Source organism: Pseudonaja textilis, chromosome 2, assembly GCF_049901715.1.
Source record: "Pseudonaja textilis isolate UNSWEBS1 chromosome 2, rPseTex1.2, whole genome shotgun sequence".
Taxonomy (NCBI): Eukaryota; Metazoa; Chordata; class Lepidosauria; order Squamata; family Elapidae; genus Pseudonaja; species Pseudonaja textilis.
Genome location: NC_141991.1, coordinates 104,456,791 through 104,481,363, shown reverse-complemented (window position 1 = coordinate 104,481,363; position 24,573 = coordinate 104,456,791). Strand labels below are relative to the sequence as shown.

At 35.5% G+C, this 24,573-nt stretch overlaps 2 protein-coding genes across 10 annotated transcripts; one reads left to right on the top strand and one right to left on the bottom strand.

The window, feature by feature from the left end:
• Positions 1 to 14: 14 nt before the first annotated feature.
• Positions 15 to 14,655, top strand: HEXD (hexosaminidase D). Of its 4 annotated transcripts, none has more exons than XM_026702084.2 (13): positions 15 to 99; positions 2,462 to 2,591; positions 3,919 to 4,028; positions 4,420 to 4,507; positions 4,700 to 4,864; positions 6,376 to 6,559; positions 7,854 to 7,925; positions 9,102 to 9,297; positions 9,787 to 9,869; positions 11,295 to 11,373; positions 12,649 to 12,750; positions 13,007 to 13,096; positions 13,734 to 14,655. In XM_026702084.2, the coding sequence occupies exons 2-13, from the start codon at positions 2,508 to 2,510 to the stop codon at positions 13,900 to 13,902; spliced, it is 1,422 nt and encodes a 473-aa protein (XP_026557869.1). In that variant the 5' UTR covers positions 15 to 99; positions 2,462 to 2,507; the 3' UTR covers positions 13,903 to 14,655. The 4 variants fall into 4 exon arrangements, with proteins under 4 accessions (XP_026557869.1, XP_026557868.1, XP_026557870.1 ...); XM_026702083.2 differs by having other exon boundaries at positions 65 to 126; XM_026702085.2 differs by having other exon boundaries at positions 65 to 583.
• An 811-nt stretch (positions 14,656 to 15,466) lies between these two features.
• CYBC1 (cytochrome b-245 chaperone 1) lies at positions 15,467 to 22,093 on the bottom strand. 6 transcript variants are annotated; one of them, XM_026702093.2, is made up of 7 exons: positions 21,750 to 22,093; positions 21,012 to 21,144; positions 20,722 to 20,763; positions 19,964 to 20,037; positions 19,365 to 19,461; positions 17,772 to 17,916; positions 15,467 to 16,068 (listed from the first exon to the last, which is right to left on the bottom strand). In XM_026702093.2, the coding sequence occupies exons 2-7, from the start codon at positions 21,094 to 21,096 to the stop codon at positions 15,942 to 15,944; spliced, it is 570 nt and encodes a 189-aa protein (XP_026557878.1). In that variant the 5' UTR covers positions 21,097 to 21,144; positions 21,750 to 22,093; the 3' UTR covers positions 15,467 to 15,941. The 6 variants fall into 6 exon arrangements, with proteins under 6 accessions (XP_026557878.1, XP_087780897.1, XP_087780896.1 ...); XM_087924771.1 differs by having other exon boundaries at positions 21,921 to 22,085; XM_087924770.1 differs by lacking the exon at positions 21,750 to 22,093 and adding an exon at positions 21,537 to 21,747.
• Positions 22,094 to 24,573: the final 2,480 nt, after the last annotated feature.

Here is a 24,573-nt window from a genome sequence, read left to right as displayed (position 1 = left end):
AAGCTCAGGGAGACGCAATTGATGTCAGAGAACGCAAGCCGATGAGGCATGCTCAATCCAGCCTGGAGCAGCCGAACACAAACCAGGGGAGGTGGAAAGGTGAGCAGTTGCTGGAGGTCCGATGCGGTAAGGTTACGCGGAAGCTGGTGTAGAGTTAAAAAACAAAAAGGAGATCGCAGGATAGGGGGTGGGGCTTGAGCCACGAGCAATATATCTAAGAGGTTGCATTTACTCTGGTTATTTTTCCTGTGCCTTCTGCTGTTTGTACGGACCTTACGAAGGGGTGATTTCAGGACTCCAGTTTGCTCTTGGAGAAGGGCGTGGAGGTTTTGCTAGTTCGAGCTGCGGCTGTCCCAGAATTGAAAGTCACCTGCAATTCTGTAAAATGAATACATATATCCACTTCACGCTGTTACCTTAACATGGATAACGTGTGAAGTCCTTAAGGACAAATGTATTGTTTGAATGTATTATTCCCATTTGTGACCTGCTCTTAATTTTAATAACTTCTAAAGATCCCTAAGTTCTTTTCAGAATGTGGTTATTCTTGTAGGCCTTGTGGGTAGTGTTTTTCTTTTTAAAGGTAAGTTGCCCAGAGTCATTCTGGCATTTGGTGGCTTTTAAATCAAATAAATAAATAAATGTAAATACATTCTAAAGCAGGTGTATGCAGAAAGGGATTTATTAAATAGGGTTTTCCACAATATGTCCCAATAATTTGTCGTGTATTGCATATTATATAACAGCAGTGTATATGATACACTTTGCATGCAGAACATCTCAGATTGGATCCCTGGCATCTCTAGATAGGGCTGAGAGAACAGTAAGCTGCTTCAGTTAACATGTTGCCTTCCAGATATGTTGAGCCTTTTGTTCATGGCCAGGTTCTTGACTGGTTCTCAAAACATTAAGAAGGACCATCTCTAGTTAGTGCTTGAATGGGAGACCATAAAGAAACATTAAGTTTGAGAATTTGAAAACATCGTAGAAGTAGTTCATAGCAAACTAGTTTAATAATGCCACAAAAAATTATATGAATGTGTCTGAAGTCACCAGGATTTTAACTCCAAAGAGACTTTAGGTTGACATGCTGAGCTATCAATGTTCTGTGTATGGCATGAAGCAGTTTCCTGAGTCAAATATCAAATATCCTCTTTTATTGACAGCTGTATATTGTAAAACATCTTGAAGTTTTAGATTTAGCAATATGTCAAATTTTAAAATATTAGTGAAACTGTTTTCCTCATATCTATTTTCTGCTAAATTATTATAAAGTGACTCAGTAACATTTAAACTTTAACAGAATGCTAATACATAAAATTAAGCTATAAGGTAGCAACCTTTACTTGGAGAGAAGACTCTGAATGTGATGTGGCTTTTTTCAAAGAATGCATTTCAGTTGTAATGGAAAATTTATATCATCCTATACTGACCTAAGTGACAAATTTGCTCTTTGAGATGAATGAAGCTTATGGATTGAAGATGAGAAGGAAATAAGAATACAGGTAGTTCTGGACTTATGGCTGCAAGTAAGCCCCAAATTTCTGTCAAAATATCTGTCAAGTGAGTTTTCCCAGTTTATGACTTTTCTTGACACAGTTATTAAGTTAATCAAGTTAAGTTAATCACTGCAGGTGATAAATTAGTAACACAATTGTTAAGTGAATCTTAACATTGACTTTGCTTATCAAAAAGTCTCAAAAGGGGATCACATGATCCTGGGACATTGCAACCATCTTAAAAATGAGTCAGTTGCCAAGTATCTGAATGTGACCTTGGGAATACTACAGTAGTCATAAGGGTGAAAAATGGCCATAAATCATTTTTGTTGAAGCTTTGATATCACTAAATGAACTGTTGTAAGTTGAGGACTACCTGTATATGGGAAAGATTAGGCATATTAAAGAAGGTTGAACTATTTCTTTCAGAAAGGACAGCTTCAAAACTTCAGTCTCTTATGGGAACAAACATCCTTGGAGTGAAGAGTGTTATGTAACTAAATGGCCCTGTAATTTTGAGACAGGGTAATCAGTGTGGTAACACTCTCAAGCTACTAGCATCAGGCTTCTCCCAAACCATTATTGAAAAAAGAATGTTTGCAGGTAGAGAGTCAGAGGCATAAGATATTACAAGGTTTTAAAAAGAAAACAAAAAGCTAGTGATTGTCAACAATAAGACTCAGACCATATATACTGAAAGGTTTAATTTAACATTTCTTTTTCTGACCCATGTTTTAGGGGTGAAGGGATTGAAAGTGTGCTTCAGCTTATATAATAGGAAGGTCACCCTATGGTATTTGCTTTGTAAAAGCCATGAAGAAAATATGAGTGTGGCTTATTTTGACATCATGTCCTCCTGTAAGAATAAAGACTCACAAAAGGTTGTTTTGTGGCAACTTTCTTTAATCTGATTTAATGATGGGGCAAATGAGGCAAGTGGTAATGCTACTGTTCTTTTCCAGTATATCATTTGGTGTACTGCTGACAGCAAAGACAGAAGAAAATATAATGATGGTTTCATCTCCATTTGAATTGCACCTGGTGCACCTGGATCTCAAGGGAGCTCCACCCAGAGTCTCATACCTGGCAGAGGTAACACAGTCTTTATGTGTATAGTTGAGGAATTGGTTTCTAGCTTCACCCAGCTGAAAAAAGTAGTCTTTAATCTATAAATTCTATAATTGCTGAGGAGAATTCAGTAGGAATCTGGTGGCAGATAAATATAATCCATCAGTCAATCAATTACGGTAAAATTCCTAGATCTATTTTGTATAGAGTAGCTGCAGTGTTACTACAGTTCAGTTAACTGTGCAATTAAGAAGAACAATGGCCTGGAAAATAATACTGTAGAAATAATGACTTCTAAAACAGCTATAACTGGTTTTGAAAAGTGACATTAGGAAGAACTCAAGAGTTGTGCTGGATTAGGCTAGCTGTTTTTCTAGTACCACACAAATTTCTCTGGCAGAATAGGAGTATTTCCCAACTGTTTCCTTCAGCAATTTATTGTCTTGAATACTGGTAGTACAGGTAATCCTTGAATTATGATCATAATGAACCCTGCTCATCATGTGTTGTAACTCATGATGGTTATAACTTGAGCCAACCATGCGACTAACCAAATTTTTACAACCTTCTTTGCTGTGGTCATTAAGTGAATGCTGCAGTCATTGTGAACCAATAGTTTGCTATGGACGTGCTTTTGCCAAAAACCTGAAGTAAATGTCAGTTTTCTGCAAAAATGTTATAAAACATGGTATGTGACTACAGGACATTGTAAATGGCTATAAATGTATTCCAGTTGCTGAACTCTTGAAGTCCAGTGAGGTAATACGGTGGGATGACTGTCAGAACTAGTTTATAAGTAACCTCCAGAGAGATCTGTCATAACTAGTGAACAGTCACTAAGCAAATGGTCATAAATCAAGGACTGCCTGTATTATGTAACCAACATGACTATTAGCCATTATGTTCCATGAATTTATCTAATCCCTCCCATTTTGGGACGATGTTTTCCAACCATCATCTTTCCATTGCAAGGTTAAATACATGCATTGTGTTGTTCCTAGTAGTCCTAAATCTCCCACATTCATTTGAAATGTGTGAACCTGGGTTCTAGCATTTTGAAAGAAGAAAGCTGCGTCTTCCCCATTTTTGTACTGTGTGCTTAATGTTGATAGTTTCTCTGTAAGGAAGGAGAACATCAAGGAAGATTCTGCTCTATACTTGCTTTTTAAAGAGATACTTAATTTTTAAAGAGGTAAAAAAAGAAGACAGCTAAAACATGCTATCTCACAAGACCTAAGGTTAGTGATCAATACACCTGGGAGGCGTTTTCTAAAGTCACTGTTATCTTATAAAAGTAAATGTAGCAAATCACCACTGACTAGAGATTTGAGATGTTTTATGCAACCAACAGATCTTCCCATTGTTCCATGTCCTGGGTGCAAATGGTATTCTCCTTGAATATGAGGATATGTACCCTTATGATGGAGAACTGAAGCCACTCCAAGCAAATGATGCATACAGGTATGTTAGTCAGCCGGTCCTCTTAGATGACATAGTCTCTGGTTCTCTTGTCTCACTGAAATCCCAGGTTTTATAGAGCTGTACCAAGCAATTGGAACTGATGTAAATTTACTACTGCGAGGCAAAATATTTTTTTGAATATCCCTCAAAATCAACCTCATTCAGTACTTATTTCTTCTATTTGCTCTGTACTGCATAGTAGTTTAGAATCTAGAGTATCAAATATTTAGAAACTTTGTTTAAATTTCCTGCAGGTATGGATACGTAAAATAGATGCAATTGATCCACTATGCAAAGGAAACACATCCATGCAAGATGGATTTCTAAACAAAACAAAAAAAACCCTGGCATTAAATGCATAATTTATTAATGAATGCCTCTCTTTTTCTAGTCCCTCTGAGGTTAAAGAGATTTTAAAGCTGGCAAAGTCACATGATTTAGAAGTTATCCCTTTAATACAAACATTTGGACACATGGAGGTAAGTGCCAGGTCCTAGTTATGGACATTTCCTCACTGTTTATTTTATTTTTTGTAATTCTGAGTTGTTTTATTGTTTATAAACATTTATTTAAACAGAGCTGCATTTTTAGCTGTGCAGTTTTCTGGATTACTGTACTATATTTGCTTTTGGTTTATGGATTACTGCCTCTGTTTCTTACTTCTCCTGCAGTTTGTTCTGAAGCACAAAGAATTCTGCCATCTCCGGGAAGTGGCAATGTTCCCCAACACAGTGAACCCCCATAAAGAGGATTCCTTGAAATTGGTTATTGCAATGATAGAGCAAGTAATGGCACTACATGACAATCTCCGATGGTTTCACATTGGTTGTGATGAGGTAATGTTTGGAAACATGGGCCTGAATTTGATCAGGGAAGACACAGCCATTTAGCAGTGATCATAGCCGATTGGCACATCTTTATGTTTCCTTGTGGGTTTTTTTTCCTGTTAAATTGTTTATTTGTTAAACTTATTTGTCACCTATCTTGCCCTGAGGCTACTCGAGGCTATTTTGATGTTTCTCTTCATGCCAACTTCCATGGGATCATCCTGATCAGCTTTTGTTATGCATCAAGAACTTATACTTACATATCTTCTTTTTTAGCCACTTGTCATTTACTTTTCTGTTAGTTTGCTTGTACCCTGGTGTAAGGAAGATGAAGAAATCTCCTTGCAAGACAAGGATGAAAACACAAAAAACATATGTTTCAGATAGCTGCTTTCCTGAAACAAAATATCTGGGTTTCAGTTACTTTAGTCCACACAAAACAAAAGCTGCTTTGCTCCAGATACTAACTAAAAAGTATTTTTCTAAGCACAAATGGGGGTGGGGTGATGGAAAAGTCCAGTAGCAACAGCTCAAGGAAAGCAGGGAAAGCATAGGCTGGTGGAATAGGCCAAATTGGGACATTGGCAGCAGAGGTTTCTGAGAGGAAAAAGGAAAGGGGAGTCAGTACAAAGATGGACAAGCAGGTCATCACAAAGTCCATGCAGAGAGATGGGACAGCACGCACTAACATTGTTCTAGTCACCCTATAAAATGACATAATTCCACTGGGTTTTGTTTTAGTCAACACCCAGAGTAATTTCATGGTTTATTTCCACCAAACTAGGGCTGATTCAAAATTGATGGACAGAGCTTTTGAATATGATGATTTGTTTCATATTTGGAAGAAAATGTATTTTCCATTGTGTTTACACCTATACTTAGATTAATAATAACAATTTTGCCTATCCATCCTTGCTACTATCCTGCAGTTGTCTGATATCATGAGATATTTTCTTACAAACAACACAGTATTATTTAACTTCACTACTTTGTAAATATTGGGGTACAATTAATAATGCCTGCAGGATTTTGTCAGGTTTCTCAGTGAGGGAAATCACAGACCTCTAAGCACTTAAAAGTTGAGCCTGACTTCTCCCTATGACATGGCTAAAGATTCCCAGATGCGGCTTTGCTAAATTAGAATATTTATTTCTAACAAGAATGAAGCCACAGAGTGGTTGATTGCCTGCTGTTAGTGCAAAGTAGTACAATAATTTTATACCTGGGTGTGTGTATTAAAACCAGATTTCTTTTGTTTTCTGCCTTGCCCACATCAATTTTCCAGATTTAGAATTTTGGGTTTTGCTGGTTTTCACATTTATTAGTCCATTTTAACATAACCTGACAGAAGGGACAGCAGTAATTTATGAAATTTTCCCTTCTTTCTTTTCATGGTAAAGATAATCATTCTGAATGCAAAAAGCAGCTCTTTGATCATTTGGGAAAACCTATTTCCAAATGACATAGCAATATAGAAGGTATCCTAAAGAAAAATAAAAAGTTTTATTTTATATCTTCAGGTGTATTACCTTGGTGAAGGGGAAGAATCCAAGGAATGGCTTCAGCAAGAAGAAAATACTATTGAAAAATTGTGCCTAGCCCACATGAAAGCAGTGGCCAGTCACATAGTCTCAACCCATCCCACAGTGAAACCAATTGTGTGGGATGACATGCTGAGGAGAACAAGCAAAGAAACTCTGAGAGGTAGGTAGTCAATTCAGGAGAAATCCAGCTGTAGTTTTGGAATATTGGAGCAAACTCAATAATTTCTGAGAAGTCACTTTTCATCAGTCACGTTTGCACTAAATAATAAGCCATTAGGCTTGCTTAATGTGAAAGTGCCTGCTGACCAGAGTAGCCTGACTACCAGTTCTCCTACCTTTGTTTGGGGTCACAAACATGCATCCTACATTTGGGTAAGGGTAGCTGTTTAGAAACCTACATCATGACATTTCATAATTGTATTGCTTGAAATTGAAAACAAGAGCCAGTGGACACACAAATATCAACCAAACTTTATTGTTTGCACTGTATTGGGAATATATATAAACATTATAATTCCATAATTTCTCAAGGATTTTGAGGTACTTTTGCAAAAGAAAGATCAATTATAATAATTATAAAAGATATTTTCCTTTCTTTCATAGTGGAGATAGTTATTCTAAATGCATAATGAAGCTCTTTGATCATTTGGAAAAGCCTTTTTTCATTTTTCATAAAAAGATATCTTTCTTCAGTAACTATTTCTGCCAACTATTTTGGAATCTAAACATCATTAAAAAGTAAGCACTTGAAGCTAATATTTTTTGTAAAGATGGATAAAGTCAAATTGCTATGCTGTTTGAAGTGAGGTTCTTTTGGAAACATTAAAGAAACCTACATATAAAAATACATAATTAAGGCATTTAAGCCTATAATTATTATAATCAGCACTGACAAGGATGTCTATTGTGAACAGGGAAACGGTTTAAAAATAAAAATCCTAAAACTATATAAACACTTCAAATAATAGAAATTATTTCAAAATATAGAAATACCTCAGTGAAATGAATTAGAATAGTACTAAAGATACTGTTGAATTAGAGGAAAATAAAGTTCTGATTCAATACTGAACTGAGAGATTGCCGGAGGATTATATCTTCTTCAGTCTTGCCCTCACAAACCATATTTGGCATTGGGATCAAGAATTTGACATATACCTCCACATTTTCCATAATTATTCAGAACTGGTTTAAAATTAAAATAATTTGAAACAGAAAGGAAACACATTGTTAAATCATCACATCTTCTATTTCATGAGTGAATGCTAAAATCACTTGTTTCACTAACCTGTATTCCTGGCTTCATTAATCCATTCCGAGAAAGGCAGGAACTTTCTTTCCAGAATCTTAGCCATTGTTCTCAAAATTACAGAAATAAGAATCGTTCACACAAAATTGAGAACAAACATCACAAAAGTTTGATCTTCACAATTATTAACATTTCTGCTTCTTTCCAGATTCTGGGTTAGCACAACTGATAGAGCTGATGATTTGGGATTATTCTCCTGATCTTGATGTGGAGAGTAAAGGTTTGTACTTGGATGTTTTCACTTGAAAAAATATAACTAAAATACACAGTCCTGATGATCAGAGTAAATATAGCTTCCCCAAGCCCTGCATTCAGCAGCTGGTATGTTACGCTAAAATTGGGATTAAATCTCCATTTTGGCAGGAAGGTCACTGGATGTTGCCAGAATAAACACAGAGTATGCTTGTTTAGCAACAGTCCCCTGGTGCTCCAGTTTTTAACAATAACCAGCAATGGCCTGATTGGGTATAGAGACACTAAACATAAATGGAAAAAAAGCTTATCTGCTCTTTATTCCCTTTGTGCTTCTGACTCACAGAGAAACATACACACAGCATAGAATTAAACCAAGGTGGAAGCAGCAGAAATATTGCTACAGAAACAACCCATTTGCTGGTGTTTCTACCCTTTGTGCTATTTTCCCAAAAGATTAATGGCTTCTAATTATAAGCTAGCTATTTATTTGGTTGGGATAAAATATGGATCAAGTCATGATTATAGATTTTGATTAAGGTCTGACAGTCTGAATTTGCACAATGTGCTAAATCAGTGGACTGTATGACTTAGCATGTATGAACCACATCCATTCTATTATCTTAACAAAACTCACAATTATTCCCATGGGCAAGATATATAAGCCAGAAATGAAAGCTTATTTCATTTGTTGACATGTTAAGGTAAAGCAATGATTAGCTCTTTACTTCTAGGTCTTTTTTACAGTTTTATTTCAACGGGTACAATTTGTTCAATTATTCTTAAAAAGATATTGGAAAGGGAAAGTAAGCATGTTTTAATAATAAGCCTATCTGCAGAGAAAAAATATCTTTGAGGGAAAGCCTCACTCATTTAAAAAGTTTTAAAAGTATTACCTAGGTGAAATAATAAAAGTAATAATAAAAATAATAATTAATACTGGGAGGTGTTTTTTTTTTAAAGAGGTTATTAGGCAAATTCAGATCTTATATTTTAACTGAGTTTATCTGCTCTGTGAAGAGCCATAGGATCACTATATTTTAATATTTTATTACTAATCTGAAATTAGGTTTGTACTTATTGCAAAGCAGCTGTAAGAACAGGGCCTTAACATCCCAAATTTTTCATAATTTTTCCCATAAATTTCCCCTTGCCTTTTAATAGTTCATTCAACCCATATCATTGCTGTCTCCTTTTTATGCAGCCAGTCTCATTGAAAAGTACCAGAAGTGTAACTTCTCAAAATTCTGGTTTGCTAGTGCCTTTAAAGGAGCCACTGGAGTAAACCAGTGCTTGACACTCATTGGACATCATCTTAAAAACCACAAACAATGGCTAAAAGTAGCTGAGAGCTGTCCTGCTGGTATCGTAAGAGGGATCACTCTGACTGGCTGGCAAAGGTAACTACATGGTATACAGATCAGTAGATATTATAGCATTATTAGTAAATTGAAAATTTGAAGAGCACTCTTAAAATTGGTTTTGGCCATTTTTTTCATACTAAATCATACATAATCATGCAGTCCTAGCTTTAAAAAAACAGCTTTAAATTACTGATTATGTTGGGACTATCACTTGAGACAAAATTTCCACTTGCTCCATTAAATTTAATGATTGTCTCAACTGAGTCCAAACATCTTTGGCATCTTCTATTTGTATCATTTTCACAACTATCCTTAGTCCCAAATTTCCTTAGGCCTGAGATTTCCTTTCATATTGCATCTCCTAATAATTGTATTACATAAAGGTGCTTAGACATACTGGAAAAGCAGATTCAGACGTGTTATGTATTATTTGTGTCAGCTGAAGAGGTAGTGTTTTCCTAAAGTTCTTGCAATCTGAGATGCTACTGCTATACTGCCTCACTAGACCTGCATTTTCTTCTTTAGGTATGATCACTTCTCCGTTTTGTGTGAACTTCTGCCTGTGGGAATTCCATCCTTAGCCATATGTCTCCAAGCATTAAAAAATGGTACAGTATGGTTCTTTCTTCAATCAGTTAAACTACATGCTTAGGATCTATCAACTCTTTGAGGTAATCCAAACAGGAATTCACAACCATGAGTACTAACACTAACTTCATTGTAACATTATAGTAACAGAATCTTGCAAGTCTAATAACACTTCTCCTTTTTCCACCTTTATTTTCAAGAGAACTAGGAAGAGTTCCTTCTGAGAAAGTTTCTTCACCCCCATTTCCTCTGTGTTCTTCCTGTCTCCCAAAGTTATTCTCACAGCCATTTAACAGCCTCACAATAGAAACACATATATACAAAATTATTTCATTTTATTACAAGTTTAATAAAATACACTCAATTTTTTTTAAAAAATACCCCAATGAACTATAAAAAATACAAAAATAAGCAAAAATAAAAAACACAATAAACAACAAAAATTATGAACAATGTAGGCATACCCTCTGTGTATCATGTTTTAAACAATATCAACATTTCAAATAAAAAACCTTGAAAAATGTCTTGAAATCTGTACCAAAGAAAACTTTACTAGTGGAATGCCATTTCAAAAATAGATACATTACACATCTTGACTCCAGTTTTACTATTCAGAATAGTATTACTTTTCTAATGTCTCAAAACAATGCTCCTAACAATTTCCCATGCCTGATAACCAAATTTCCTAAAAACAATAAACTTCCACATTTTTGGAATGATAATATGTATTAAAATATTGTTCTAGAAAGTTCCAATAATTCACAAGATTAAATCATACCAGCATTGCAAGGAAACTTTGGGATTACTAATACCAACAATTCTGCATTCTTTTGAAATACCCTTTTCTCTTCTATTTTAACCCATACTTTTTAGGTTTGTAACTTATAATAGGCAACTGTGTTCTTTCACTACATTTAGTACTTTATGTGACTAATTATTTTATCAATATGTGAGATAACAGCCTGGAATTTGAGGCAGTGATAAAGTGGTTTGTAACTCTAAGGAAATAATGCTCTTAAATATTTGAGCCCTATCTGAGATATTCCCTGTATGGCATCAAATAGAAAAGATTATCAGATAATTTTAAGCTATTTATATATTTATTTAGAACTTCAGAGACAGATCTAATCTGAAGGATATTACAGATCCCAAATGTTAAAGTGTTTATAGGATCAACATCTTTTCAGCAACAGGAGAGGGATGGGCCAGGTGTATCCAGAGGACTGATAGTCACATGTCCAACTGAGGAACATCTGAACAGGACCTTTACTGCAATTATCACCAATATGAAATGAGGTAGCAGGAGCTTGTTTGAACACTAATGAGACATTTTTGGTATTCCTCAATTTTCCATTACCGTAGTAATTGCTGTACAAGATAACTACCCAATTTTGTTTCCTTTTCCAAATTTTATGCTTTAAAAAGCTCTTCTTTGGATCTTTAAGGTGGCTATTCAGAAAAAGTGAGAGAAGATGTAGAAAAATTACTAGGGCTCTCCCATTTGGAAATTGACAGCTTCATGAGGTAAAAGTCCCAAGTTTTTTATTATTATTGAATTATTACAAATTAAATCTACTCTTACTCATCTTCAAATAAGGATTTCGGAGTGGAACATTTTAGAGAACTACAACATTTTGTTTTGCCTTAAAATTATGCCAAAATCCCCTACCGTGGCATTTCTGGAACAGTTCAACTCTCTGGAAATAATCCTCCAAAAGCAGAAGTGGTTTGAGATATCACAACTCATAAAACTGTTGAACCACACCCAGAATTGCATGGTTTGAGGAGGAGATTTCTCTGAAACATTCCATTCTCAAGTTACTGAGTTTTACACATTCTTTCTCCTAAATTAGAAGTAAGCAAAGCTGCATAATACATTTTTTAAATTACGTGGAAGGGATTTCCAAGGATAATAACATCTTGGAGTGATACTGAGGGTATTGAAAAAAGAGGTATAGGACCACAAGTTGGCATCCTTGTCTTAAATATTTAGCAATCCAATCAAGGTTAATTAAATTACAGGTAGTCTTTGGGTTATGTCAATTGTTCAGTGACCATTCAAAGATATAACGGTGCTAACAAATGGTATTGGGACCTTGTAATTTTGACCATTGCAGCATCCCCACGGTCATTTGAGTGTGATCTGGGCACTTAGCAATTGGCTCAAATTTCCATTGTTGTATCCATGATCACGTGATCACAATGTGTGACCTTTCCTACTGACTTTCCATGTCAGTGAAGAAGCCAGTAGGAAGACAAAGATATGTGCATTCCATTTCTGAAGCTTTGATAAAATCTGTTCATTGTCATTGGATAGAAAACTGCCATCCATTTTTGCTTTAACAACTCATTTAGCACTCATTCATTCTTCCTCTAAGGATATACTAATGACATCTTATTATCAGAGACATAAGCAAATATGGCAAGGACATCTGTACCAAGTGAGGTTTTTGCTACTGAAGTTCATAATTGTAGGAAGTCAATAACTATATATGTTTTCCTTCTATAAAGATTGATCTTTCTACTGATTAGAGAAGACCAAGGTTCATCCTCTTCCATCCTCTTAATTTAATAGATACCTGAATAAGGCTCAGGCATCATCCAAAAAGGCCTAAATGTATTTTCAGGAAATTCATTCTTTCCCAATATATATATTTTTTAAATTCTCCTTTTAAAAAGGCTGCCCAGTGATTCACAATCAAATGAACAATATAATATCTAATCACTTAACAATGAATAACATGTTTTATTCTAGCCACTTATTATGAAAGCTGACAGCTTTTTTTTTTTTTTGAACAGTGACATCACAGGGACTTTCCCTGGAAATGAAATTCTCTCACTTGTGAGTCAAATTGCATTTTACCTCAAATCTTCAATAGACGAACTTTTGGAAAATAACAGGTGAGAAATTATACCCCCCCCCCCCAAGTTGATTCTTATATATTCGTATATATTGTTATCTGTATAAAATATAGTATCATTTTCTTGTGTATTAAATCACCCACCAATTACATCATGGTTATATGGCATTTAAAGAGTATCAATATTGTGTTAAATGGTCCTGAATAATGCCTTCTAAATTTTAAATAGAATAAATGGACTTATGTGATTTTTCTCAACTCATTGTTTTTTTGTTCATATCAGTCTGAATTTTTAGATATGTTACAGGTTGGTTTAGTCCCTATCACAGAAAAAGAAAGAAGATCCATCCCATAATGATTCATCACTTTCAGCCAGATGCCATAAGGTAATTCAAAATGTGTGATCTCATGCAAAGTCTGCATTTTTAAAACTAGTTTGGGACAAGTGGCTATGTTCAAACCCATCAATACATGCAGTCCCATGCTGAGATTTAAGTGATGTTTTTTATGGATTCAATCCAGTTTCAATCAGGTTTGGCGGCATCATTAATGCAACATGTATTATTAGTTATAACGAATATATCTCATTGATTTTAGTGCCCTAGCTCAGATATAGTTATGTATGTTATTGTAAATTTTGGTCAGCTGACATAGTCGATAACAATCAAATTCAGAAATAGCAAAATATTTCCCTTATTACCTTATTAATAAAAGTAAATTATTCACTGATTCACTCATATATGGCTGTATGTGTATGTATCAAATAAATAACACACTTAAAGACAGAGAGATGAATAAAAACAAATACATCTATTTTTGAACTTCCTTGAACTATATGACAGCTGGAAATTTAAACTGCCAACTTGAAAGGCTTAAGAAAAGAATGTTGACAAAGTGCTGGTCCTTCATGGGACATGAAAGGTAAATTCGGCTAGGCAGAGATGTTAATATCTTCTCCTATGTGCATATTCTTTGTAGCACAAGGTATTTTATTCAACATATGGCATCATTTTTTTTTCTTAGGCTTCTGACCAAATGGACTGTTCTAACAGAAGAATTGCAAACAGCCATGAAAAAGATTTTCTACACTACTGCTGTAGAAGAATGGATAGAAGAAAATGTCCAACCAAGCCTTCAAAGACTTCAAGGAACAGTAGATGATCTGAACTGTGCAGTACATGAACTGTCTTAGCATTTTGATATAAGACTTTGTTCATTGGAAACTCAACTTTCAGCTAGAATCGAGCAAATAAATAATAGGGTATGTCCAGATGAATTTTAATAAGCTTGGCATTATGATGAAAGTCTGAGGTTATAAAAGATACGAGTCTTCTTTCTATTATGCTTCTACACAGTGTAAAGCTATATACATAGTGTAAAATTTCCAAATTTAAAAATCATGCAAATACTTCATATTTTAAGTAAATCTTATTAGTATGCTTAGAATATTTCCCCTGAAGTGTGAGAAAAGTTAAGTATAATTTTTCTCTAAGTTCTACCATCTTCTAATTAAACTGGTGGACATTCAGGATATAGCAAACGGACTATTTCATGCAATCAAGAATTTTAAAGAATTCATAAAAAAAAGTGAGGATTAACATACAGACAACTTAAAAATGGGCTTGTACGAATTAACGGAGGACTTTACATGGGATTGTAATGTGTGAGAAAGAGCACATAAAAATAATATCTTTGATTTAACTAAGTCTGTTTATACATTGGTAAGTAATTGTGCATCTGTTAGTTTCTTGAAGCTGTGCATTTGAACATTTAGTGATTTCAGCTACTATAAAGCACCAACTGTTCCTTTGCCAGATATTTAATACAGGGAAAATATGCAATTTTGTTAAAGCAACTCTTTACTTTTAACTTCAAACAGGCTCCTTTCTATTTTAAGTATTAAGGTCATCCAGGTAAGAACTTTAACTAAATAGCATTTTTCAGTAAATCAAACTGCCTGGCTGAGATTAGTTTATAACCCAGATGTTTATAAATAAATGTTGAACTTCGACTTTTTTCAGAACTATCTAAAAGAAGAGTGCCTGTCTTATCCTAGTCAGAGATATCAATCACATTTCCAAGATGTTCTCAGATTGCTTCCAGCAAAATATCTTAATATTGACCCTAAATAACCATCTGTAATGAGTTGAGATGAGCAATGAATATTAGGTTCCACGTACCAGAACTGGTGACAGCCTCATGCCTAAATTTCCTTGTGCAGCTCACATTCTCTGACCATCTCAAAGACACAAGTCTGTTAGATTCAATTTGATACAGAATCATTTCTTATTTTAATGTTCCAATTTTAATCTCATTTAGATGGATATTTTTTCTATTGTATCAATTTCAGTGAATTATTTTTTTAAATGCACACATTTGTAGATACAAATCTATTGCTTAATTATGCAAGAAAAAAACTTTTAATTTCTAACGTCCTATCACCAAGAAACAAGTATTTATAGAATGGAATTTGTAATGTTTCCTAAGCCATTGTTATTTTTTTTTTTTTTAAAGCAAGTTGTTTTAAAAAGGAAGCATTAAAATGTATATACTAGAGTATTTGAATACATGACAAGAAATATTAATACTGAGTATGAAACAGCGCAATAATTTTTAAATTATACAACTGAAAAACCACTTTATAAAGCACATCCACTTTCCAATGAACATCTTAACACTTTTCAAATAACCCGACATATCTGAACAAAAATATCTTTTTGACAATTATCATTCAACAAGATTCTATTCTAAGACACTTAGAAAATGACTAAATTTTATTGAAATTTAAAACAATCACAAGGATTGCAGAAGGAGAAAGAAATAGGCTCAAGACTTATCAGGTATTAGGTAATCATCCAATTATGTCCAAATGGTATTTCCATCTGAAAATCTTTCAGTTAAAAGGTTCATTGATCTAGATCACGGGTGTCAAACTCACCAACGTCACATTGCCATCACGTGATGTTTTTCCCATTCACGGAGCTGGGGTGGGCGTGGCCTGCATTTGATGCATCCAGCCCACAGGCCACCAGTTTAACACCCCTGGTCTAGACACTTTAAAATACGGAAGACTTTTAAACTCCTTTCTGATAGTTGCAAATCTCTGTGCTTAACATTATACACAGGAAGTTAACAATTAAAAAGTTGTTTTTAGAACTTAAGAATATAACAGATTCAAGTTTTCCACCATTCAGAGAATTTTTGGTTTCCACGTATCAAGAGTTCATGTAACTATTTGTCCTTTGCTTGATCTTCATCACTAACATCTGTTCCACTACTCGTTTCAAGGCCTTCATCAATCTGTAACTCGTTCAGTTCAAGGAAAAGAATAATGAGGTTGGCCATAGCCTCAACATCACTGAGGAAGAAAAAAAGTAATAGGCAAGAATGAATGAATCCAATGCCTGCTTCAGCTGGTCATGAAAGTATGAAACTCTGTGCATCCATCTACTAAAGGCAAAATGTTTACTAAAATGTATAACAAAATCTTGGGCCTTTATTATTCCCATGTCTGTCTGAAAGAATATCACAGGGTTTTAATGTTAACTTCTATTTTCAAAATGACTTCTGTTTCTATTTTCAAAATGACTTATATCACAAAATTATTTAAACAAAATAAATTATGGGTTTCAGATGCCAATTATCTTCCTGATATATAATTAAGAAGTATTACATTAATTTACCTGAAACACTATGCCTTTCCTGCTAACCAACTGATCTAATGGCTAACTAGCAGGAAACAAGAGACATCAAATATGTGGGAAAATTGTTAAAACACTTTAAAAAATGTGTAGCTTTATTTCTTCTGAAAATGTATATAACATTTTTTAAAAGTGCCTAAAATCAGCTACATGTTCTATAGCAGACATAATTAAAAACCTAAACTCATTTTAACTGGAGAACTGAAAATATTAATGACACATTTCTGACATCTACACTTAAAAAATTCAAAATTAAATATACTTAAATTCATTTTGGAATAGGTTGCAGTCATGAAGAGGCCATAACTTTAAATGAGCTGTGGTGGTGCTATGATTAGAATGCAGTACTGCAGGCTAACTCACTGCTTACTACTCCAGGAGTTGGATCCTTACCAGCTCAAGGTTGACTCAGCCTTCCATCCTTCTGAGGTCAGTAAAATGAGGGCCCAGATTGTTGGGGTCAACAGGCTGAATCTAAACCTCTTAGAGAGGGCTGAAAAGCACTGTGAAGTGGGATATATATATATAACTGCTATTGCAATAACTTTATATCTTTAACCGGAAAATGTAAGCTAATGCACAACTGAAGAATTTGAAAAGAACAATAGTAACAAAAGGACAATTGGATTGTTGAAAATGTGATTGCCAATCTTAGGTTAAATGATACCTAACATATTACAATTACCGTATTATTTGGAGTATAAGACGCTCTGAAGTATAAGAGGCATCTAGCTTTTGGGGAGGAAAACAAGAAAAAAAAATCTGCCTCTGCCTTCCAGCAATTTGCCTCTTGTAGCAAACAGTAAACAACCTGTTTCAGTTTCAGCAAGCCTGATTAGCCCAAGCAGCTGATTGTCAGTTGGATCAGCTCCCGACGATCAGCTGTTTTAGGTTGCAGGGATTGCAATAATCTATTGCCACCTCAGCGCAACCCATTTTTGGCCTCCACATCCCATTTTCTACCCTCTGCACACCTTGATTTCCACCCCTTCTGGGTGGCGGGTATCAGAATGGGCAGAAAATAGGTTGCGCAGAGGCCAAAAATGGGGCACTCAGAGGCAGCAATAGGCAATGGGCAAAGTCTGCAGCCTGAAACAGTTGACTGACTGGAAGCCGATCCAATCGACAATCAGCTGCTTATGCTAATCAGGCTGTGCTGAAACTGAAACAGGCTGTTTGCTGCAAGGAGGCAAATTGCTGGGAGGCAAAGGCCAAAGGGTGGGAGTGGCAGTTGGGCGGGGCTTCAGCAACATTCACTGTTTAAGAAGCAGAGATATTTCCACCCACTTTTGGGGGTGGAAAAAGTGTGTCTTATACTCCCAAAAATATGGTAATCACAAAGGACACAGTTCATACATACCTTCTGCAGCCCATCACTGCATTCTGTGTGAGAGGGTGTGAAAATCCAGTACCAAATCGCAGTACAATTAGGTGCCCCTTCCCAAAGTAACGAACCTTTAGTTCTTCTACATTCACAGCTTGTATTTCATCCAATGGAACAACCACTATTTGCAAGGAGCAAACACCGAATTGTTAGTAAAATAATATCAAGCAATACTACGTACAAATCAAAAAAGTAGCAAAAACTATCTGGATCTCCTTGCATGCCCTCAATTGCCTCCCATTAATTTTAGGGTCAACAGAGCTAAGAAACATTGACCCTAGATAGCAGACTTTCTGAATTCTTCTTTAGAAAATACGAGCATAAACTCTTTTTTCCTTTCTGCAACTTAGGTTTCTCCTCCCAGCACTTTTGAATGATGATTTGTACATTTCAGGGCAAGTTCAGTTCATCATTCATGTAGTGAAAATCTTTTTAAAGCAATAACACAGTCCAAGAATCTCTCAAACCCTAACCATAAATTTAGTTTGTCTAGTGGGAAGTATGGTAGCTATGTGGTTAGGAGGTTAGCAAGCCCACATTCATCAGAGTGCTTCTGTGTGAAGGGGTGAGCTCCCATCATTCACTCCAGCTCCCGCTGACCTAGCAGTTGAAGACATGCAATTGCAAGTAGCTAGGTACCATTTTGGTGGGCACATTAATGGGACATGAAAGGAGCCTCTATCGGGGTATTCCCCAGGCAATAGTGATGCTACCAGCTAATCCTTTCAACTAGGAAGTGCCTTGGTGCTTTCAACATGAACGCAGGTAAGTTTCTGTAGTTGCCCTTTCATAACAGAATTATTACTAGCTTACAGTGATTACATTTTGATAATTTTTATTTGGGAAACATGAGTGTCTTCAAAGTCCTGTAATAAATCAATCTACACAATTGCATTGTAAAATTGTACTGCTTTCTTGTGCACAGATTAATGGAATATGAAGCAAATATGGTCTTAGTAGCTATAAGCAAACTCTTAGTGAAAAACAGAGGAGTTTACTTGTCTATTGTCCAACCATTCTGGTATTCTTGCAATCACAGCATAAAATAAAGATTGTTTCAGGTAGAGTTGAACTAAGGGTGCTTAAAAGGATAGTGCCTTCTTCTAGGATGTTTCTTCTACATTCTTATCTAGCTGATAACTGTAAGGTTTCCTGGGATCCCCTTTGAAGTACTAATTTGATCGAATTCTGCTAAAAAATGCCACATCACATAAGGATAAAATGAACAGTAGTTGGAAAACTCTAACTCTGAAGTCACAGCAACCATTGGAAACAAACAACCTACTAGTTATTATGAAAATGAAAATATTTAATCTCAAACCAAAGACAATATTGAACAGAAATTTGTAACAACATGGATTTGGCCTCTGCAGGATTCTGAAGAAATTATCGTTTTCTTCCAGTTTTTGCAGAGGCAAAATTTTAACCTGCCTAAGCAAACTGGTTAAAGAATCACAGTTATGAGCACAGCTAAATATACTTTACTACAATATGTACATATGTCAAGATGAAGTAAATATCTTGTTTTTGTACAGCATGCATCATAATAAGAAACACTTGTTGCTTTACCTTGTTCATGGCCAGCTCTTGAAAAGGTCAACAACTTTTTGTAAAGGCTGAATGATTTTAAGTAAACCTTTCCTGAATCTTTCTCAAATATAGCTTCCTGTGTGAAATAAATGAATAAATCACCTTATGAAGCCATTTTTGGATGAGAGGAAAATAATCACAGTTGTCAGACAAGTATAAACACTTTTTTCGGTAACAATGTCAATAATTAAAATAGTCAATATAACATATTACTCTAAACCTCTGGATCATGTAAATAAACTTAGTCTCAAACTTTCCTTAAAAAGTAAAATCAACAGAATCTGATATTTCCCAACTCTTTATCTCTCAGTTTCAGAAAAATATTAAAAGTCTGAATCTCAAACTGGATTGTTCCAATTTCTTCCTTGTTTTAATTATGAAACAATCCTTTCTAATTTGTTGAATCACTTCCAGAGCAACTGAAATGCCTTTTTCCAAACCAGAAGTGCTTTCTTGATCAAACAAGTTTGAGAGCAATCTAATCTGGATGCAACACATTCCATTATTGAATGTTTTTTTTCCCCAATTTACTCTGGCCAACAAAACTAACTTTTTTTGTAAGACATTACAGTACTTACTTCCCACTCATCCAGGTTTTGTGCAGCTACAAAAAGACAGCCAACAAGATAAAAGAGTTTCCATCCCAGGCTATCTGAAGAGCAAAATAATATTTCAAATTATGAATACATTTCTAATTTACACTTTGTTTAAATTATTTGTTGGCATTAAAATGTGGCTGAAGATAAAAAATAAATAACAATCACAGCAAAACTAAAAGGAGAATGAATAATTTAAGACCAGCTAGTGTGAAAATCAATTACAAATGCTTTCAGCAGCTCACTAAATGTTAATACGAAAATGATAGAAGCTGATACATTCCAACTGGTAATAATGTTTAAAACTGGCAATATACAGAGCTAAAACAATCGAGAAATTGTTGGGCAGAGCCCATTGAAGCAAATACCATAAGTTGCCTTGTAAGAGAGAAGAGGAAGACAAAGACACCATCAACACTTGCTCTTACAATAACAAAAAATTGGGCATTTTGCCTCTTATATTTTTATTAGAAAAATTCATCATTTTACACAAGGGGGGAATTATTAATTGAATCAACATTTTTAACACTTTCACACTTCCTCTCTTCCTTATGAGGTGTCTAGGAAAAATGGAAATATATACACTACAGAGTTCAGAACTGTAACTAATTCCTCCTGAGCCCACCAGATGAGGCACAAGTCAGAACATAATAAATTTAAAGAATGGCAGAGAGAAATGTGAACGTGTTTTTTAAAAGGTATCAACAAATGCAGTAACTAATCTTTTCTAATGAATTTACCTTCACTATAATAAGCAGCAGCTATGCCAAAAGAGGAGATCCCTATAGAGAAAAAGGAGAGGAATTGATTTACAATTTAATTCTACTATTTAAATATCTGATTAAACTATATAAAAATACAAGGTTATGTTTGCACTTAGAGGCATTTTAAATATTAAATTATACAGTGTTTGCTGTAGTCTCCAGCCCTGAAGAGAGAGCAAAAATTGTCAAAATTGTCTTTTTTTAAAAATTGACATTAAAAAGTCCACTTGAGCTTTGTTTTAAATGTTTGGGAGAAACAGGCTTACCTACAAGGATAGACCAAGATCTGATACCCGGGGATCTCTTTAAGTGAAGGCATGTGTTTGAATGACTTTCAACCTGCATATACATCTTTGGCAACGGATAGGAAGTCACAGTGCCACAAAGCACTCACAAAACCTAAAGAACAAGAAGGCAGGAAACCAACTAAGTTATTGTTTTCAAGCAAACTGCAGTTTGGCAGGAACAGTTCCCACACACATTTGTCCACGCTTCCAGCATTTTCCGCTATCCGAACCAAATGCATTCCCCCTCCCCCAATATGAACAGCCCCAAAGCCCTCGTTTCCCACGCTCCAAACCAACAGCAAATTCATAAACTTCGTTGTATTGTTTATATAGCGTTTTAAGGGTGCAATTAGCAAACGGGAACTAACAACGATGGGTTTATTTCCTCCCTTCTCCCTTCCCTGCACCGCCGGCAGTCCATTGTAATAAATACAATACAATCCTGAATAAACGAAATGGTCCAGCGTCCTTCTCTCACTCTCTGTACTGCCCTTCAGACGTTACCCTTCTGAACACGTGCTAGACCCTTAGTTTAGTCCCAGGACTAAACTAAATCAAAAAAAAGGAAGTGAGCGTTGCGCGCAACTCTACACTGCATGCTTCTATTGAACTTGAGGCGCGGTTCCCTTTATTGGTTCTCCCGACCATTTTAGAGAACTGCGCGGCGTCAGGTGTGTCTCCACGATCCCGCGGGAGACGCATCTCCGCCAAGCTCACCAAAGTGACCGCCCGTCGCTTTCCCAAAGTCTGCCGTGCGACCAATGCGATGCCGAAGAAACACAGAACTAACACAGCTCGCTATACTCAAATGGGCAGCGAGCTTTGAAACGTAGACCGCGCCTCAAGTTCAATAGAAGCATGCAGTCTAGAGTTGCGCACAACGCTCACTTCCTTTTTTGATTTAATTTTTCCTCAAGGCGAGGCTCAGGAATGGAAGAAGTTCTTAAGAAATGAAGAGAGTCGAGGGAACGCAGCGAAGACTTGAAGCGAGCGGGAACCTTGCTGCCTAATTTTCTACAAGGCTTTTGAGTCTTCTTCCCACGTTAAGCAATCGAGGGAACAGCGCTCGTTTGGTGGAGCGGTTTTATCAAGGCAGACTAACAATTTTACGTTTTGTATTTATGTTTTGTTTGGTTGCAGTTGAATAGTATTCTTTGGGGTTTTTTTCTTTTTAATTTATTGTGTGTGTATGTTGTAACCCGCCGAGAGTAGAACAGTCTATATTGGGCAACCTTGTAAATGTTTAGTAAAATAAGTTCTTGGCATCTCTGCTATAAATTAGGCATTTACAGTGCATTGTTCTAAGTTAATGTAGTTTGGCTCATTTTCACTTTATGCAGTGCATTAAACATTTAGATAAACATTATCAAAATGTTTTCACCTGTCAGAGAGTTTGGGCTAATTATTTCATCTGTCTTTTGAGCAAAAAAAAATTTGGACAAGACATTTTATCATTAGCAGCAGACAAAAACAAATGCCACATTTTAAAAATGCAAAGTCAAGAATATTCTTTTATTACTGGAACAGATTTCATTTAAAAAAGGTCATCTGTTAGCAAAAAAGAAAATAATTTAACTGCGCAGTGAAAGAATTCCATAATTATTTCTGAATCTGAGTGCAAAATTTGGGGCAATGATTATATAGGAATGACATTAATGGAAGCATGTAAAACCTTCTGTGAAATAACATTAAGTAGAATATTGTCAGTTATAAAAAATAACTATTATAAAAAATAACCATTTCTTTAACAGATTAACATGCACACTGTGGCCAAATGTCTTATCATTCATTCCATCCCAGCCTCAACATTCCCACTGATATATACAATTCCATCCCTTTGTTCCTAGTTACATCACATATATGAAATGTTCAGACTGACAGATGTAAGTATTGGTACCCTTATTTGTTTGTTCATTTAGTTTACTGCTTCAAACCAGATAGTTTTAAGACAGGGTAGAAGTACTAATAAAATAGTACAATCATAATAATAATGAATACAATACTGTATACGGTAAAACTACTTGGTGTCAATGATGTGCTATCAATGTAGTACAATCATAATAATAATGAATACAATACTGTGTACGGTAAAACTACTTGGTGTCAATGATGTGCTATCAATACCCAAAAGCCTTCTAAGAAGCCAGGTCTTCTACAAGATCATAAGAGTGGATTGTAACTTTTGATTTATGGAATAGAGTCAGGGGTCTGAAACTGGTGGCCCGCAGGCCGGATGCATCACACATAGGCCACACCTACCCCAACTCCGCAAAGGGGAAAAAAACATTGCAAAATGTCATGTGATGGCAACGTGAGATGGCGAGGTTGATACCTGTGAAATAGACAGTTCAAAAAGATGGCAACCATCAGAGAAAATCCCTGCTAACAAGCCCTCTCCTGACTACCTTCTGGTAGATGAGAACTTTTACCAGGTATCCTTTAACTATTCATGTGGGGTCTATCTGTAAAAGGTGGTCTCTTAGATTCCCAGGCTCAAGCCATATAGGGCTTTATAGGTAGCAATCAGCATGTTATTGTACTTGGAAACACAGTTGCCGGTGAAGCTCCAGAAACAGCTGTGTAAAAGGGAAGTAATGTGACTAGATCAGTGAATACATGGACATGCATTGTGGGGGCAAGTAAAATTTCTTGATGGTCTTCAAAGGTGGTCTCACATAAAACAAATGATAGTAATCTAATCAAGAGATGGCAAGGCATGGAGTGACTGCCCTCAACATGTCCTGTTCCAGACAAGACTGCTAGAGCTGAAAAAAGGCTTCCTAACTACAGCATTCACCTGCTCTTTTAATGGTAGCCATGAGTCCAGGAGGATGTACAAATTACAAGCTTGTTCTTTAGGGCAGCATATACATGACAGCAAACTTTTTTTTTACTGTAAACTTCCTTAAAGCTCTTTAGAATCTGCAAACAATCATTAAATAGGGTCCGATTCAGTATCTTGCACACCTCACTCCAACTGCTTAGCAATATTTGCCCAATGGAAACAAACTATATTGTAACACATCATAACACAAATAGTGAACAGTTCAAAGTACACGCAGCGCTGATGGATCAAAGGTTATATTTAAAAGCTCATATATCCAAAATTTTCAAACAAATTAATTTTAAGACATCTTAAAGGCAAAATATGGAATGTTCTATCAGTTCAATTTGTGGAATTTGAATTTCTTTTCAACATTTTTAATAGTTGTTATTATTTAGATTTATACAGCTGCTAAACCAGAAAAAGTAAAAAGTAAAAATTCAGAGGTGTGAATGTTATAAAATATACATGAGTCAATACAGAAATACTAGCCTCGTGGGGAAATAAACAAAATTCCAATCACCCATTATTGACCTGGCATAATCCCAAATTGCTTCAGTCTCTAGTCCGCCTTCTCAACCTTGTCAGTTTAAGATGAGCAGACTTCAGTTTAGGAATTCCCCAGCCTGTAGTCTGGCAAGCTGGCTGTGGAATTCTGGGAATTGAAGTCCACTTATCTTAAATTTTTACAATGTTGAAAAACGCTACTCTATATAA

Coding starts and splice junctions, on each gene's coding strand:
- HEXD (XM_026702083.2), top strand. Junction 9,870..11,294: donor TCTCCAAGCATTAAAAAATG/GTACAGTATGGT, acceptor TGGATCTTTAAG/GTGGCTATTCAGAAAAAGTG. Junction 11,374..12,648: donor GAAATTGACAGCTTCATGAG/GTAAAAGTCCCA, acceptor TTTTTTGAACAG/TGACATCACAGGGACTTTCC.
- CYBC1 (XM_026702093.2), bottom strand. CDS start 21,096: ATGTATATGCAGGTTGAAAGTCATTCAAACACATGCCTTCACTTAAAG. Junction 20,038..20,721: donor TGCTGCTTATTATAGTGAAG/GTAAATTCATTA, acceptor TTTGCTCTTCAG/ATAGCCTGGGATGGAAACTC. Junction 17,917..19,364: donor AAGAGCTGGCCATGAACAAG/GTAAAGCAACAA, acceptor CCTTGCAAATAG/TGGTTGTTCCATTGGATGAA.